The sequence below is a fragment of the Onychostruthus taczanowskii genome, unplaced genomic scaffold (assembly GCF_017590055.1).
Source record: "Onychostruthus taczanowskii isolate IOZ18803 unplaced genomic scaffold, ASM1759005v1 scaffold529, whole genome shotgun sequence".
NCBI classification, from domain to species: Eukaryota; Metazoa; Chordata; class Aves; order Passeriformes; family Passeridae; genus Onychostruthus; species Onychostruthus taczanowskii.
This window is the reverse complement of record NW_024502891.1, coordinates 449-15,531: the sequence shown is the minus strand read 5'-3', so window position 1 is coordinate 15,531 and position 15,083 is coordinate 449. Positions and strand designations below refer to the sequence as shown.

General features: G+C 45.1%; 1 protein-coding gene across 1 annotated transcript; it reads left to right on the top strand.

Annotated features, from left to right (window-relative positions):
• Positions 1-634: 634 nt before the first annotated feature.
• On the top strand, positions 635-14,747 carry LOC121342291 (nucleolar pre-ribosomal-associated protein 1-like; the record flags this gene model as incomplete). Its single annotated transcript, XM_041416591.1, is given in 17 exon segments — positions 635-870; positions 1,063-1,240; positions 1,669-1,727; positions 1,872-2,065; positions 2,587-2,697; positions 2,788-2,851; positions 3,624-3,795; positions 4,842-4,944; positions 7,764-7,924; positions 8,099-8,117; positions 8,228-8,334; positions 8,702-8,719; positions 9,718-9,827; positions 10,864-11,040; positions 11,367-11,608; positions 12,757-13,356; positions 13,955-14,747. Coding segments are annotated over 17 exon segments (2,763 nt in total), but the record flags the coding sequence as incomplete, so codon positions are not given.
• Between the last annotated feature and the right edge of the window lie 336 nt (positions 14,748-15,083).

Here is a 15,083-nt window from a genome sequence, read left to right as displayed (position 1 = left end):
TTTTGGTTTCTGTGAGGCAGTTAGTGTAAGATCACTAAGGTGCACATAGGTCCTGTGACGTTTAAACCTGTTTTAAAACAGGTTGATACAGGAGATTTAAAGTTGATTTTGAAAGTTTTATCAAAAATGGCAATTTAAATTGCATGTATTTCATATTGCAGCCTTTCATGAGGAATATCCTTCCAGAAGAATATAAATTGGATGCTAGTTCATGTGTAGGATTGGCTTTGTTTCTTCTTCACTGGCAACTGAAATCCTGCCTGACCTTGAACCACATTTAATCTATTATACAAAACCAACTTAAAATATTAATTTAAAAAAATCAACAACTATCTCTCTGCAGTTGGGCCGTGGCAGATGCCATATCCACAGTGCTTAAAAACTCAGAGGAGCTGCATTCCTGGAGGAGAAATCTCTTGTCAGCCTGCATAAAGGGGTTAGTTGCCATGTACAGCAGCAGTAAAGATGAAAGCAAGCAAGAAGTGGAGAGATCCATGCTGCTGAGGCTAGAGGAATTATCATTTCTCTGTAACAGACTAGCAGCTGCTGTAGCATCATTTCCTAGAATTTGAGTAGTTTGGGCCTGGATTAGAAAGTGATTTGGGATTAGTGTGTTGTTGTTTAACACCTGCAGGTGGTGGAACCTGTGCCTTCTGCTCTCCCAACAGTTGTCTCGGCTGTCACACCTGTCCTGAGGAAAGCCCTGTGGAAGGAGCTCTGTGCCGAGATTCAGGACACTGGGGCGTCGCATGAGGCCACTGTCAAACTGCAAATTCTTTCAAAGCTGTTGCCACCTTTGGAAAGCAAAAGGCTGCACAACCTAATGGACTGCCTTCCTGCTGCTCTGGAGAGAGCAGGGAATGAAGAAAGGTGGGCAGTGTGTGTGTGTGTGCCTCCCTCAGGGCTGTTTGTCCTGGGAAGCACTGTGATAGGAATGGGAGCGGTAGCAGCATCCTCTCTTCAGAGAATCCCTTGCTTTGCACTTTGGCAGCAAAACATCTTTGACATATACAAAACCAACTTAAAATATTAATAAAAAAATCAACAGCTATGTCTCTGCAGTTGGGCCATGGCAGATGCCGTATCCACAGTGCTTAAAAACTCAAAGCAACTGCATTCCTGGAGGAGAAATCTCTTGTCAGCCTACATAAAGGGGTTAGTTGCCATGTACAGCAGCAGTAAAGATGAAAGCAAGCAAGAAGTGGAGACATCCATACTGCTGAGGCTAGAGGAATTATTGGTGAGACTTCTTATCTGCTTTGCCACAGTGGGGCTCTATGCAAATGTGTGATTTGGCAGTTGTAGATTTTGTAAATACAGATCGGGCTTGATTTCCTGTTTTATGGATTCTGGTTTCCATGGACTTCTAATAGCTTTTGCAGAGTCCTGGTAATCCTTTATATGAAGCAATTTTACATTCTTGATGATGGCTTTCTTGTAAGAATCCTCTTTGAGGCCCCTGCTCTCAGACCAACAAAACACTTGCAGTTTCCTTTGCACCAGGAATTAGGATTGTTGTGTCCAAGAGCTTTTTTCCCTGTTATCCTGTGATCATCCCACATGGGTGTTTGGCTTGCATGTTCTTAGTGTGTCCCTTGAACAAAAATTGCTGTAGAAGCTCCGTGTGCCAAATGTAAACCAGCATCTCTTCTTACTTGCTGCACACAGTGTGTGGTTGAAGAAGTGGACCCAGATGACTTGTGCTGCCTTGTGAAGACAGGACTCAAGTAAGTGTTTTCATTTTAATTTGGTTTCGTTTTACTAAGTTCATTTTCTTTGCCAAGTTCTCATTTCTTAAACAACTCTTAATTTCAAGCAGGTTTCCTTGGGACTGGTTATGATCTGACTTCTCTGTGGTCCTTCTCCCAAAGGTACCGTTACAGAGATGAAACATTTCTGAAGGTCCTGAACATTGCCATCCAGTTACTGTACAAGAAAGAATCCTCACTTAGTCAGAGCTTAGTCAAGCTCTCCAAACTCCACATGATGGTCACACAGCACTCTCTATTTTTGTCAGCTATCCTGAGGTCAAGAGAAGAAGATGGCATGAACACCCAGACAAGAGGTATTTTTTAATCATCTTTCCATACTTAATACAGTTAATCTTGTCTTTCTTGCATTATATTCTCTCCATCAGTTTTTTGCAGTGAATTCTGGAGTCCTTGGGGAGGTTGCTGGGATGTCTGCCTTTCTCTGTGCAACTCCTGAGGTCATTCCAGATGCCCTCCTGGGGGAGGAAGGAGTGAAGCTGTGGCAGGATAGGGCACAGCACTCCTCTTTAACCAGGGAGCAGGTGTGTACACATGGAAAACTCCTGCAGAGTAGTGTGTTCCACACTGGGGACCTCACCTGGCCGAGTGGCTTCTGTATTCAGCTTGGAAATACTGTTTTAAGATGTTACCTTGAATTAAATGCATCAAAATCAACCTTCAGTGTATTGGGGAAATGGGCTGTGGTATCTCTAGAGATAGATGCTGATGTGAAATGTCCAGTGCTGTGTGTGCATCCATTTGGAGTAGGTCTTGGGGTGTTAATTTGTGCTCTGTGTGACTGAGAGCTGCAGGGCTCAAACTGTGCTTGTTCCAGAGGCGCTGGTGGACATTCTGCTGACAGCTGTGCAGCTCAGCCCCTCTCTGTGTGAGAGCAGTCACCTCCCAGTGCTGCTGGGAGCCTATGGGGCCACGCTGAGCACCGTAGGTGAGTGTCAGCCTGGCAAAGGCACTTCCTTCTGCATCTTGTTCTTGTGTCCACAGGTCACTAACTTTGTGGTTCAATCTTGGGTTTTAGATCAGAAGATACTGCTGTTGCTTCAGTTGTATGAGAAGAATAACCAAAGTCTTATAAACTCCAGGTAAGCTAAACACCTAACTTTGTTGGGCAAACTACACACAGGTAGTCTCACAACTGGTATTTTTCCAGGGTCTCATTTTTAAATGAAGGAGACAGTGTTGTCTAAAGATGGATGTTCCTTTTGGAAACACTTGTACTACACATTTCCCATTCTTAATGTAATTCTCTTATGTAGCCCAGACTTCTGTGTATCTGTAGGTTAGATGAGGGAATGTCTCATTTCTGGAGTCACTCACTCTCCATAATTGGGAATCACTATAGGCGTCTTCTCACAGATGGGAGGCTGAACCACAAGTCACTAATGGACTTTTCCCTTTCCTATGCCCAAGCAGTCCACATGAAAGTCTGTTGCCAACAATTGTGGTTTGGTCTGCCTTCCTCACATGCACTTTGCTGTCTTGGAGGCAGGAGCAGAAATAGCTTCAGCAGTGCAAGAGCACTGGCTCAGGCAGCTGAGGCAGGTCTGGATTCCTGTCCTTTCATGCAGCTGCTGTCATCCTTACCTGCACTTACAGCTTAAATCCATAGGTGCCTCTGAAAGGGTACATTCTGGCTTGGATGGACAGTGGAGGGCAGAGTGAGTGAGACACCCTCAGACTAAATTTGAAAAGCTTTGGGATGGATGGAAAAGGTGTTGCCAGTGAAACGAGTTATAGTTTCAAGTCCCACACGGTACTAACTACAAGTGAGGAAAAATGTTGGTACTAATTGATCTCCTCTGTAATTGCTTTTGGCTCTGTTGCCTAATGTGTTTACCTTTAACAATGTTTAAGGATCCTCCTGTGGGGTCCAGCTGCTGTGGAGCATCACAAGACTTGCAAGAGTCTGGGGAAGTCCTTGTGGCAGCAGCCAAGCATGGAGGAGATTCTGTGTTTGCTGGATCGAGAGAAGACGATGAAGACGGTTCTGTCGTTCCCTCAGCATCGCCGGCTGCTGCCATCACAGGTGCTTTCAGTTCAACCTATCCATGGTTACCCTACCATTAATGTCTTGCATCCATGTAGCACACGGCAGTTTGTTTCCACCAGGAGAGTAATTTTGATTCATAGGAGGAATTAGTTCTTCAGGAGCACTTTTCAAAGTAATCGCAAGGTACGGGCCACATCATGTCAGCTGGGGTGGTAGTGCGTTACAGAGGTTGTCATGTATGTGAGACCAGGATTGGACAGCCCAAGGATCCGCTGGCTCTCCAGCCTTTCTTACAGTTTGCTGGATTACTTCTGTAGCTGTTGATGCTGGTCAGGGTAAATAGTTGTGGATGTACTCTCATAGTGAAAGCCGGGTTTAAACACAAACTTGTCTCACCCTGTGTTGCATTGTATTTTACAAGGTGTAGTATCATGTGGTTTATAGTGGGATGAGGTGGTTGTGAAAATTTGTAGTACACGGCAGTTTGTTTCCACCAGGAGAGTAATTTTGATTCATAGGAGGAATTAGTTCTTCAGGAGCACTTTTCAAAGTAATCGCAAGGTACGGGCCACATCATGTCAGCTGGGGTGGTAGTGCGTTACAGAGGTTGTCATGTATGTGAGACCAGGATTGGACAGCCCAAGGATCCGCTGGCTCTCCAGCCTTTCTTACAGTTTGCTGGATTGCTTCTGTAGCTGATGCTGGTCAAGGTAAATAGTTGTGGATGTACTCTCATAGTGAAAGCCGGGTTTAAACACAAACTTGTCTCACCCTGTGTTGCATTGTATTTTACAAGGTGTAGTATCATGTGCTTTATGGTGGGATGAGGTGGTTGTGGCTTCTGTAGCTGTTGATGCTGGTCAGGGTAAATAGTTGTGGATGTACTCTCATAGTGAAAGCCGGGTTTAAACACAAACTTGTCTCACCCTGTGTTGCATTGTATTTTACAAGGTGTAGTATCAAGTGGTTTATAGTGGGATGAGGTGGTTGTGAAAATTGGAAACCAAGCCTGAAATTGGTGTTGTTCCTTACAAATACTTCCTTATTGTTCCTTACAAATACTTGTTTGGATTTGGTTTCAGGGGATACAAGAGTCACTGTATAAAGATGAAACAGTGAAGAGCCTAGATGACTTCTACAATCCTTGTTTTCTACTTCAGCTCTTCAGTGAACTGACCAGACCAGGTAAAGTGTGTGTTTCTCTTTGGTATGTAGTGTCAGGTTGCTCTGCTGCAGGAGCTGCACCTGGAGCGCAGTTATCCCTGATCCGAGAGCTAATACTGCAAGGAAGTTGTGCCTGTCTTTAGAGGGAAGAAACAAACTACTGTGAGGGCTGTGACTGAACTGGCTGGAGATCTGGCCTGTTACAGAACAGGGAGACTTCAGCCAACTCATTTTCCACCAGACAGATGGGCATGAGGCCAGTGTGTTTCACAAATAGGCTCGTGCTCTGAAATGTCAGCATGTTTGTTGTCTGGCATGACTCGGCTTTGCACGTGCACATCCCTGCTGTGCTCCATGGACACACTGTCCCTGGAGAGAGCCCTCAGAGGCCAAAGGAAGACAAGAAGCCTGAGGGATTTCCTAACCAGCTCTCTCCCTGTGTTGGTTATGGTTAAGCACTGTGTAGTTACACCTAGATTTGTCTTTCCACAGCAGTAATATTAGAAGCAATTGGCAGGCTGTTAGTGTCTGTCAGTGAAATCACACTCAGTCCTTTGTTCACCCAGACTCCTGCAAGTACAGCACCTGTTTGGGTGTGCTTAGCCTGTCCTTAGCTATGGTTTGAACTGCTCTGTGTAATCCCAGCAGCAGGAAAAGAACTGTCTGTAAGTCCTCTGAGGAGAAAAGGTACTAGAGCTATCTGACATTTTGCAGTTGGAGGGATCTTAGACAATCCAGTTAATGCTGGGCCTTTGAGGTGCACAGGGAGGAAGAGCATGGACAGCTGGTGTCTTTGGAACCTAGTGCTGGTAGCTGGAGAAAGGACACTCTGCCAGCACCTCTCACTCTGTGGAGGGAGGGATTTAGTGTCTGTTGCAACCCCAGCAGCAGTGCAGCTGGTCGGTGGCTGCTGATGTGGGAAGCACCAAGGTGGAAGCAGTTGTGTACATCATGTTCTTGTGGAGCTGTGAAGACAGTGGCTGTTCTGAATCTGAACCTGGAGAGGAGAAAATAGCCCTCTTAGCTTCTCCATACAGAGTGAGAGTCTGTGTCCTAGGAGGGGCATTTTTAAAGGGCCCAAATGATTTATGAGTCCCAGTCCCATGGTGCTTGTAAACCATGTCAGCTGCTCTTGGAATTCACAGTTCTTTATTTATTTGCTCTTTGTCCTGGCTGCACAGTGCCATCAGAATACATAAACATGGACTTCTTGCACGGTGTTTAGTGCTCACTGAGGAAAAAGTAAGTCTGGGGCTGGGCAGATAGCAAGGTCTATCTATCTTTAGCTCTGATAAGCATCTTGTGGAAAACTTTTCCATCCTGGTTCTCAAGGTCCTTTAAATAAGCTGTGTGTCAGACATAGAATTAAATTGGGGTGCTTTTCTAATAAGAGCTTGTTATTTCATGTCAGTTATTGAACACATTCTCCAGGGGCAGAAGGATGGAAAATATTACCACTGCATGTTTTCAGTGAAGGAAAGTTTTCCAAATAAATCTTCTTGTGGACTGCTGAAGTGAGAATCTTGGGTTTCATTCTGTGGCACTTTGCCACTGTGTGAATGGTTAGTGCACATCAGCCTGAAGGAGGGCAGAGTGGTGGCCCTGGGACAAGTGGCAGTGGCTGGTGGGGAAGTGGAGACCCTACTTTGCCTGGCCCATAACCAACAGAGATGGCAGTAAGAAACTGCCAGGCATGAAATTGAGTTTTAGTAGTTCTAGTAGCAGAGAAAAAGATGAGAGAAATAGGCCAGGTGCTGGTACAGGGACAGAAATAATCTGTGATTTTTAAAATGTAGTTTTATACATAAATACATACATGCATATATACACACGTGTACATATATATACGTATTTACATACACAGTAGTCTGTGGGGTCAGTGATAGGAGAGGAAATCAGCGGACCAAATGTAGGTACTTGGCAGTAAGATTGCAGCCCCTTCTTAAATAGGAATATTTGTTTCTAGAAACTTCCTCTTGACCTTAAGTGTGAATGACAAGAAAATACATGAATATTATTGCTAAACTTATGGTACATTTGTAGCTGGTAAAATACCACTGAGGTGCCACTGTGCTCCATTCCTGGTAATGGAGATAAGGTGGAAGGTTCACACCAAGTAATTTCTAGCCATTAGTGAGCAGAAGTGGCAGCAACCCTTCAAAACACACAGAACACAAGCCCTTAAAGGAGAAACTCCAAATCCTGATGGCAGAATACTGTGAAAGCTAAATGCTACATCGAAGGGCGTGTTTCCTGTTTTCTCTTGGGCTGATTTCTGGTCATTGCTGGGCTTTGTTTTACCTAGAAGGGCTCAGGGGTACAGCTGAGTACTTGGCTCAGAGCATGCCTTACCACAAGAGTCACTTGTGCCTGCACAGGGACAATTGCTGTGGTTTATGGGCTATTTATGTGTTATTCTCCCATCCTTTCTGTTACAGAAACTTTTTAGTGCTGATCTTTCAGGCGCCCTATAATGCTCTGGAGAGATGAACTTTCCCTCTTGTTCTTTGTACTCAGCTTCCCTGAAACAGTGAGATACAAAGATGTCTTTACAGAATTTGCCCCTAATTTTGCCTGGCCTGGTGGGCAGGATCATCCCTGTCTCACGTGAATGAGAACAGCCCCATGAATTTCAGCTCAGGTAAAGAATTCCTGTTCAGAGTGAATTGCTGGAGCCCTTTGTCAGCTGGAGGAGCCTTCATGCACTGAGGTCATAGTCTGTGGGGGTAGAGGCAGAAATGGGTGCTCAAGACCAGAAACGTTAAGGATATGGTGCTGTCACACACGCTTGGACGTGTCAGTGCTAACTCATCTGCTTCTCTTCCCCCACCCCCTCACAGAGTGTGTGGTGGCATGTCACAAGTTTGTGGAAGTCAATGCCCTGGGTCTCACAGTGGCTGCCCTGAGCAGCTACGACCCCAACATGAGAGCGGCTGCGTATTTTGTCCTGGCTTCCTTCCGCTCCCATCTGGAAGGGGCTCGCTTCCGAGAGAAGAGCCAGGTAAGCCATTGCCAGTTTGGCAGATGAGACCTTGTAGGTCATGGATGTGTGTAAGAGAGATGTTGCCTTGCTCATGCACCTATGTGCATGTGGTGAGACAGCTAAAATAAGCTTTTTATCCTCTCTCACATTGTTTCTCTTTTACTGCTTTGTGTTTCCTCCTATTATAACCAGTGGACAGAGGAAGGGGAAAGTATGTTTTAGAAATTCTTGGGAATTTTGTGTGTAGGAATGGAAATCCTGATGGAATTTATATTTGACCAGTATGGCCTATCCCAGAAGCTGATTGATGTCTCCTCACAGGGGCTGCCCTGAGCAGCTACGACCCCAACATGAGAGCGGCTGCGTATTTTGTCCTGGCTTCCTTCCGCTCCCATCTGGAAGGGGCTCGCTTCCGAGGGAAGAGCCAGGTAAGCCAGTGCCAGTTTGGCAGATGAGACCTTGTAGATCATGGATGTGTGTAAGAGAGATGTTGCCTCGCTCATCCACCTACGTGCATGTGGTGAGACAGCTAAAAGAAGCTTTTATCCTCTCTCACATTGTTTCTCCTCTGCTGCTTTGTGTTTCCTCTTATTATAACCAGCGGACAGAGAAAGGGGAAAACTTGTTTGTTTTGTGTATGTGTGGAGGGGGAAATAATTGCTTGTGTCTGAATCAGTCCCATCCTTATCCCCTGAAACTGGAACAGGTGACTGCCATCATGGAGCCTCATGTGGGTGTTGTGGTCTTGCTCCTACAGTTGGGGCCTTTTCTTTTTTTGGGGTCTCTGTTCCCCAGTGTGACGAGGGCTCCCAGGTAAGAATTGTAAAAGGAAGTTCCAAAAAAACCCCAAACCACAGAGGCTTGCATGGCTTCAAAATCTCAAGTACAAACCAGAAAGGAACAGCTGACTCTGCCTTTGCCCTCTTGAAAATCTGTTCCTTGTTGGTTTTGTTGTATGTGTGGAGGGGCAAATAATTGCTTGTGTCTGAAGCAGTCCCATCCTTATCCCCTGAAACTGGAACAGGTGCCTGCCATCATGGAGCCTCATGGGGGTGTCGTGGTTTTGCTCCTACAGTCGGGGCCTTTTCTTTTATTGGGGTCTCTGTTCCCCAACCAGTGTATTTGTTACCTGAACAGTGCTTCAGCAGGAGGGAGACTCACGTGCCAGGAGCTCTCAGGTTTGGGAGCATCTACTCTTGAGTATTTCAGGTATCAAAACCTTGGACAAAAAGATAAAATTGTCTTGCTACCTGAATACTTCTTATAAGAGCAGCACCTGTGGTATGAAGCTTTGAAGGGAGAATGTCTTTCCTTCCCTAGTGTTGCTGAGAACAGGTGGTGTTCATTTTACCTTGAAGTTGATCAGATACCAGCCAAATTGCTAATTTTAAATTAGATAATTAGAGCCTGATCATGGGGGTGTCGTGGTTTTGCTCCTACAGTCGGGGCCTTTTCTTTTATTGGGGTCTCTGTTCCCCAACCAGTGTATTTGTTACCTGAACAGTGCTTCAGCAGGAGGGAGACTCACGTGCCAGGAGCTCTCAGGTTTGGGAGCATCTACTCTTGAGTATTTCAGGTATCAAAACCTTGGACAAAAAGATAAAATTGTCTTGCTACCTGAATACTTCTTATAAGAGCAGCACCTGTGGTATGAAGCTTTGAAGGGAGAATGTCTTTCCTTCCCTAGTGTTGCTGAGAACAGGTGGTGTTCATTTTACCTTGAAGTTGATCAGATAGCAGCCAAATTGCTAATTTTAAGTTAGATAATTAGAGCTTGACTGTAAAAGAATAAGTTCCATTTTCTGTTTCAGAGATGTATTCTGGAGATATTACAAAGTGCTGCCCGTGTCACCTGAGCTGCCTATGAGCTGGTACAGGATGACAGCCTCCTCACATGGGTCCTGCACAGCTTGGAGAAAAGGTAACCATAGAAGTACAGGAGAAATGGGAACAATTTTCCTGTCCACAGTAGAAGAATTATGTAGCTCAGGATGAAACAAGGGTGACAGACATGGAGACAGGGGCACCAAGGGCTGTACTGGTGGAACTTGCTGAACTCTGAGGTGTCCCTTGTGCTTTTGAAAACAGAATCAAGATGCTTTCAGGTTGTGGTAGGAGGGATGATGGTGGGGGGCTTTGTGATTTGGAAATGGCTTCCAAACCTGAAAAAGCGAAATGGCACTTTGTGATGGTGTCTCTACCTTTTAAATTTCAAGCACCCTCTGTTCATATCCTGTCACAGGGCCTGCTGTACAGGAAGTGGCACAGTAATCTAGACAGATTTGAGCTGTCTAGAACATTTTCCGTGTCACCTGAGCTGCCTATGAGCTGGTACAGGATGACAGCCTCCTCACATGGGTCCTGCACAGCTTGGAGAAAAGGTAACCATAGAAGTACAGGAGAAATGGGAACAATTTTCCTGTCCACAGTAGAAGAATTATGTGGCTGAGGATGAAACAAGGGTGACAGACGTGGAGACAGGGGCACCAAGGGCTGTACTGGTGGAACTTGCTGAACTCTGAGGTGTCCCTTGTGCCTTTGAAAGCAGAATCAAGAGGCTTTCAGGTTGTGGTAGGAGGGATGATGGTGGGGGGCTTTGTGATTTGGAAATGGCTTCCTTGAAAACCTGAAAAAGCGAAATGGGACTTTGTGGTGGTGTCTCTACCTTTTAAATTTCAAGCACCCTCAGTTCACATTCCGTCACAGGGCCTGCTGCACAGGAAGTGGCGTAGTAATGGATTTGAGCCGTCTAGAACATTTCTCCTCCCCTTGCCTCTCCCTCACAAAAAAAATCTCTTCTGCATACATAGAGTGCCCAAAAGTGCCCTTGATTATGGTCCCGTGTGGGTGATGGACCAGCTGCTGGTGAGGATCTGCCTTTCAAATGAGTTTTTTTTTGTTGTTTTTTTTTTGTTTGTTTGTTTGTTTGTTTGTGTTTGTTTTGTTTTGTCTTTCAGGTTTCTGGAGAGCAAGGTGATAAATAAAATTACTTCCTTAGTCCATACTCTGTGGTTAACAAATACAGGAGTCAAGAGAGAAAACAAGAATCAATCCCAGGAGAACAGGAAGCTTCTTCCTATTCAGCTTGTAAATGAATTTCTATGTGTTTTGGTCACATTAATCAAACATATTCGGTAAGTGCTCTGTTTTGTTTTTTGTTTTAGTTGGTTTGCATTTCATCCTCTGTCCAGTTTGAACTTTATTAAGGCCAGGAGGATTTCTTTATCTCTGCTAGATGGATGGCTTTTTTCACCTTCAGTTTGTGTGTTGAAATAGTGAATTTGGGTGAGATTTCTTTGACAGGAGAATTTAGGTGTTTGACTACCTGGGGAATAAAGTAAAATGTGATGCACAGTTCCTGTCAAGTCCTTCGTCCCTAATTCCTGGCCATTCTGACAGTAGGGATTAGGAACTGTACTGGTGAATTAGCATGCATGGCACTTGTGTTTTCTTTTGACAGGACTAACGTAGATGTGGCCAAGCTGACTGAGTTGTTTGGCACCCTCAGCTCTGTGCTGGAATACCGTGCTGTTGTTGTGGAGGCTTTTAGGGAGATGAGGCGTTTCACGGTCAACGACAGCGTCCTCTCCAGCAGGGAGCTGCTGCTGCTGCTGCACAAGTGGAGCCTTGTCAGCAAAGACCTGCAGCTGCAGGAGGACCTGCAGGCCCTGGCTCAGAAGTACCAAAACAAAGAATTGCTCAGTAAGTGCTGAAATAGTTCAAGGAAGGCATATTTTGTTGTAGCTGTTACAGACCAGCAGTTCAAGTAAGGCAAACTTCTCTGGAAGTAGTCCTAATACCTTTTGTCAGACTGATGTACCTTGAGGGAGGAGGAAAGGAAAAGGAAAGGTGTTTTTCAGATCTTCCTTGTGGTGATTTTGAACCTTACCACAATGTGGAAGCTTTGGAAAAACACAGTTTATGAAGGGAAGGAGCTTTACAATGAAGCTTAGTAGCAAATCAGGCTTTGAGTCAAGCTTTGAAAAAGGGTATTTTTTAATGAAATCTTGAAAGAAAAAGCAGTGCCTGGAGGCTTTGTGCTCAAAGGTGTGAATCATTCTGAGCATGGATGGGGATCTGAAAACAATGTGTAAGTAAAAAGAATAAATAAATAAAGCAAGCGAAAGTTAAAATCATTCTGAGCATGGATGGGGATCTGAAAACAATGTGTAAGTAAAAACAATAAATAAATAAAGCAGGCATAAGTTAGTAGTTGGCATCTCTTGTTGTCACCAGTTTTGAAGAAAGGAAAAAAAGCTAGAACTCTTGTTGTCACCAGTTTTGAAGAAAGGAAAAAAAGCCAGGACTTGTGTGACTTCTCTCGTTGTCTCTGTGAACAAAAAGTGCAAGGAACTTGGGAGTGGGAGGTCTTAAAACAATGCTGGTTTCCTTCAGCAGCACCTGCTTTTGGTGCACGTTAAAGCTTCTGTAGGTTTGTTTAAAATGTTCTGTATCAGTTGAGAAAGTGTCATGTATTTAAGGGATTCTTTAAAAGCTTTAGCTTTTCTACCGTTTTTTCACCCTTTAAACTCCTCAGAAAGGCCTGAAGAGGGTTTTTGGAGTGATGCCTGTAACTTACTGCATGTGTAGGTTGTGTTGCTCCAGGCTTCAGGAGCTTCTCTCGTCTCCAGGCTGGGCGATCCGGTTTGGAACAGGATTCCAGCCTGGAGTCCCTGGGAGCTCCCAGAGCCCCTTTGAACAGCGCAGGCTCCATGAGGCTGCTAAACGAGGCTGGTACTTGCCATTGTAACGACTGAATCAACACAGGAGAGCACCATACTTGCACAATTTTGTACCAGGAAAATCCTTTGGAGTATCTGATGTTTGTTTTGGTGGTGGTTATCTTACAGAAAATATTAAAGACATGAACAAACCTCAAGGCTCATCTTACGTGTGTCGTCACACTCGGAAAAGGACCAAGGTGGAAGCTGATGACCCTGCTGCAGACGTGCAAGTGTCTGAGCTGGAGAAATGCAGAGAACATCTGTATTCCATACTTGCCCATTGGGACCCTGTTTTCCCAGCACCACCCTCCGCACAGGGAGGGGAGGCTCTCAGAGCCGGTGCACCTGGGGGTGAGGCAGTTCCTGTCACCTGTGCATCCATTCAAGTTGTCACTAAGTGGCTGGTGAGGTCCCTGGCTGGGCAGAGCTCCCTCGGGGAGCAGGACGTGTCCCCAGTGCTGAGGTGGCTGCGGAACCGCGTCCTGCCACACCCGGCGGCCGTGCGGGAGATGCTCAGGGACGAGACGCTGAGGAACAACCTCTTCAAGCTTTACACCCGGCTCTGCCAGGCCAGCAGCACCTCGGCTGGGCTCTCCAGGCAGCTGGGTGGGCTCAGCTCCATCATGCTCCAGCTCATGGAGGAGCAGGGCGTGTCCAGCACCTTCCAAGAGCTTGTGAAATCTCTGTGCCTATCAGCAACGGTGGAAGATGATGGGGACAAGAGAGGTGACTCTTATCACTCATGTTATGAGACAGTGGTGGGGGAAACTAGGAAATTCCATGGCTTTTTTAATCCATTAAATCAGTTCTCCCATATGCACCCAGGCTCATGGCTTCCCAAAGCAGAAGCTGTGTCTTTGGTGGGATGGGGGCAGGGACTGGGGGATTAGGCAGCACAGAGCATAGTCACACTGGGAGGTTTTCTGACACTACAACACTCCCACTCCCTCTAAGAAACTTCCCTTTCAGGGACTAAAATGGAACAAAAGGTATGGAAGGAATATAATTCCAAGAGGGAAAATAGCCTGCAAAAAAAACCAAGTCCATGCAGGCCTGGATGCTGATCCCTATTGCTGGTCAGTGAGAGCATCTGACAGGTCAGATTTCAAACTGCTTTATTTAACAGGAAAATGGTTTGTTCCTTCTTGTGAATGGGATTGTTGGCTTTGCATGGGCAAAGCCACTCCAGATTTTCCAGCTAGGAAGAGAGTTAGGGAACTCTTTTAAAACCTAGTCCAGGAGGTACCGAGTAGCTTGGCTTGGCAACACTGTGTGGAAATAGAAGAATATCTGTTCTGATTTTCCTCTCATCTTTCTTCCACAGCTGTTTCTGTGTTCCTGACTTCCATTTACATCGGGGACATGTGGCTTGGAGCACGGGAGCCGAATATGTTACTTACCCATGTCAGATTGGTCTGCACTAGTGCAGATTATGACTTAGAGGGTGACTCAGAGACTCCAAAACAAGGGGAAGAAACTCTTATGTCTCTTTGCAAAAAAGTTTGGCTACATCAGGGCAATAATTCAGGGGACTAACACCTCATATTTAATGTTCTCCTGTGCTCAGTCCTCATCACCGTGAGCCGTGAAAACCTTCTGAGCTGTTCTCATACAGACCTACTTTGTTTGGTCCAAAAAATCAGTATTTTATTACTATGTGCAAACTCATTAGGAAGATTTTATTCAACATCTCTCAGAGGGACATTCAAGCTCCAGTTTCCCTTTTCTTGAACAGTTTGAGAGACAATATTAGTTATGGAATTTCTATTACAGGCATTTTTATCTGAAAGACAAAACCAGAAAGACTGTTTGTGCAAATGTGTGCCCTTAATATCCATCCTCTCTCTAATACAGGATGGGAAAAAAAGGCTGCAGAGCTTCCTACAATGGGGTGCAAGTGCAAAGAACAAGGAGACAGAGGTTTAGTCGCGATGATTTACTGTTTCTTGGAGAACCTGGTTGATTTCGTGATAACAAAACCAGTATGAATGGACCACTGGACTCAGGAATCAGGACGGTCTTCTTGGGTTTAAAAGTTTGAATGGCACTTCAAGATATTTATATCAAACCTGGGGTTTTTTTATTATCCTTTTTTTTTTTTTAATTAAGAAAAAAAAAAAAAAAAAAAAACCCCAACCCCACCCGGGTGCCCCAATGTGGAAAGATGGAACTGAACCTCAAAGGATTTTCTGCTCAGTGATTATACCTGAGTTTTACTGGGAATTCTCTGAGAAATCTGATACATTGTTTTCGAATGTGGCCATAACAGTAGTTGAGCATGGCAGTCCAGACCTGCAAACAGGCAGTGCCAGAGCGAGAGCCTTTAAAATGTAAACCAGGATGTATTTATTCGATTGAGTCATGACTGTGTGCTGTGCCCAGGTCCTTTGTACAAATTGTGTACGGGGAAAAAACAGTGTGGAATTTTGGGGGGGGGTTAAATAAAAATGAAA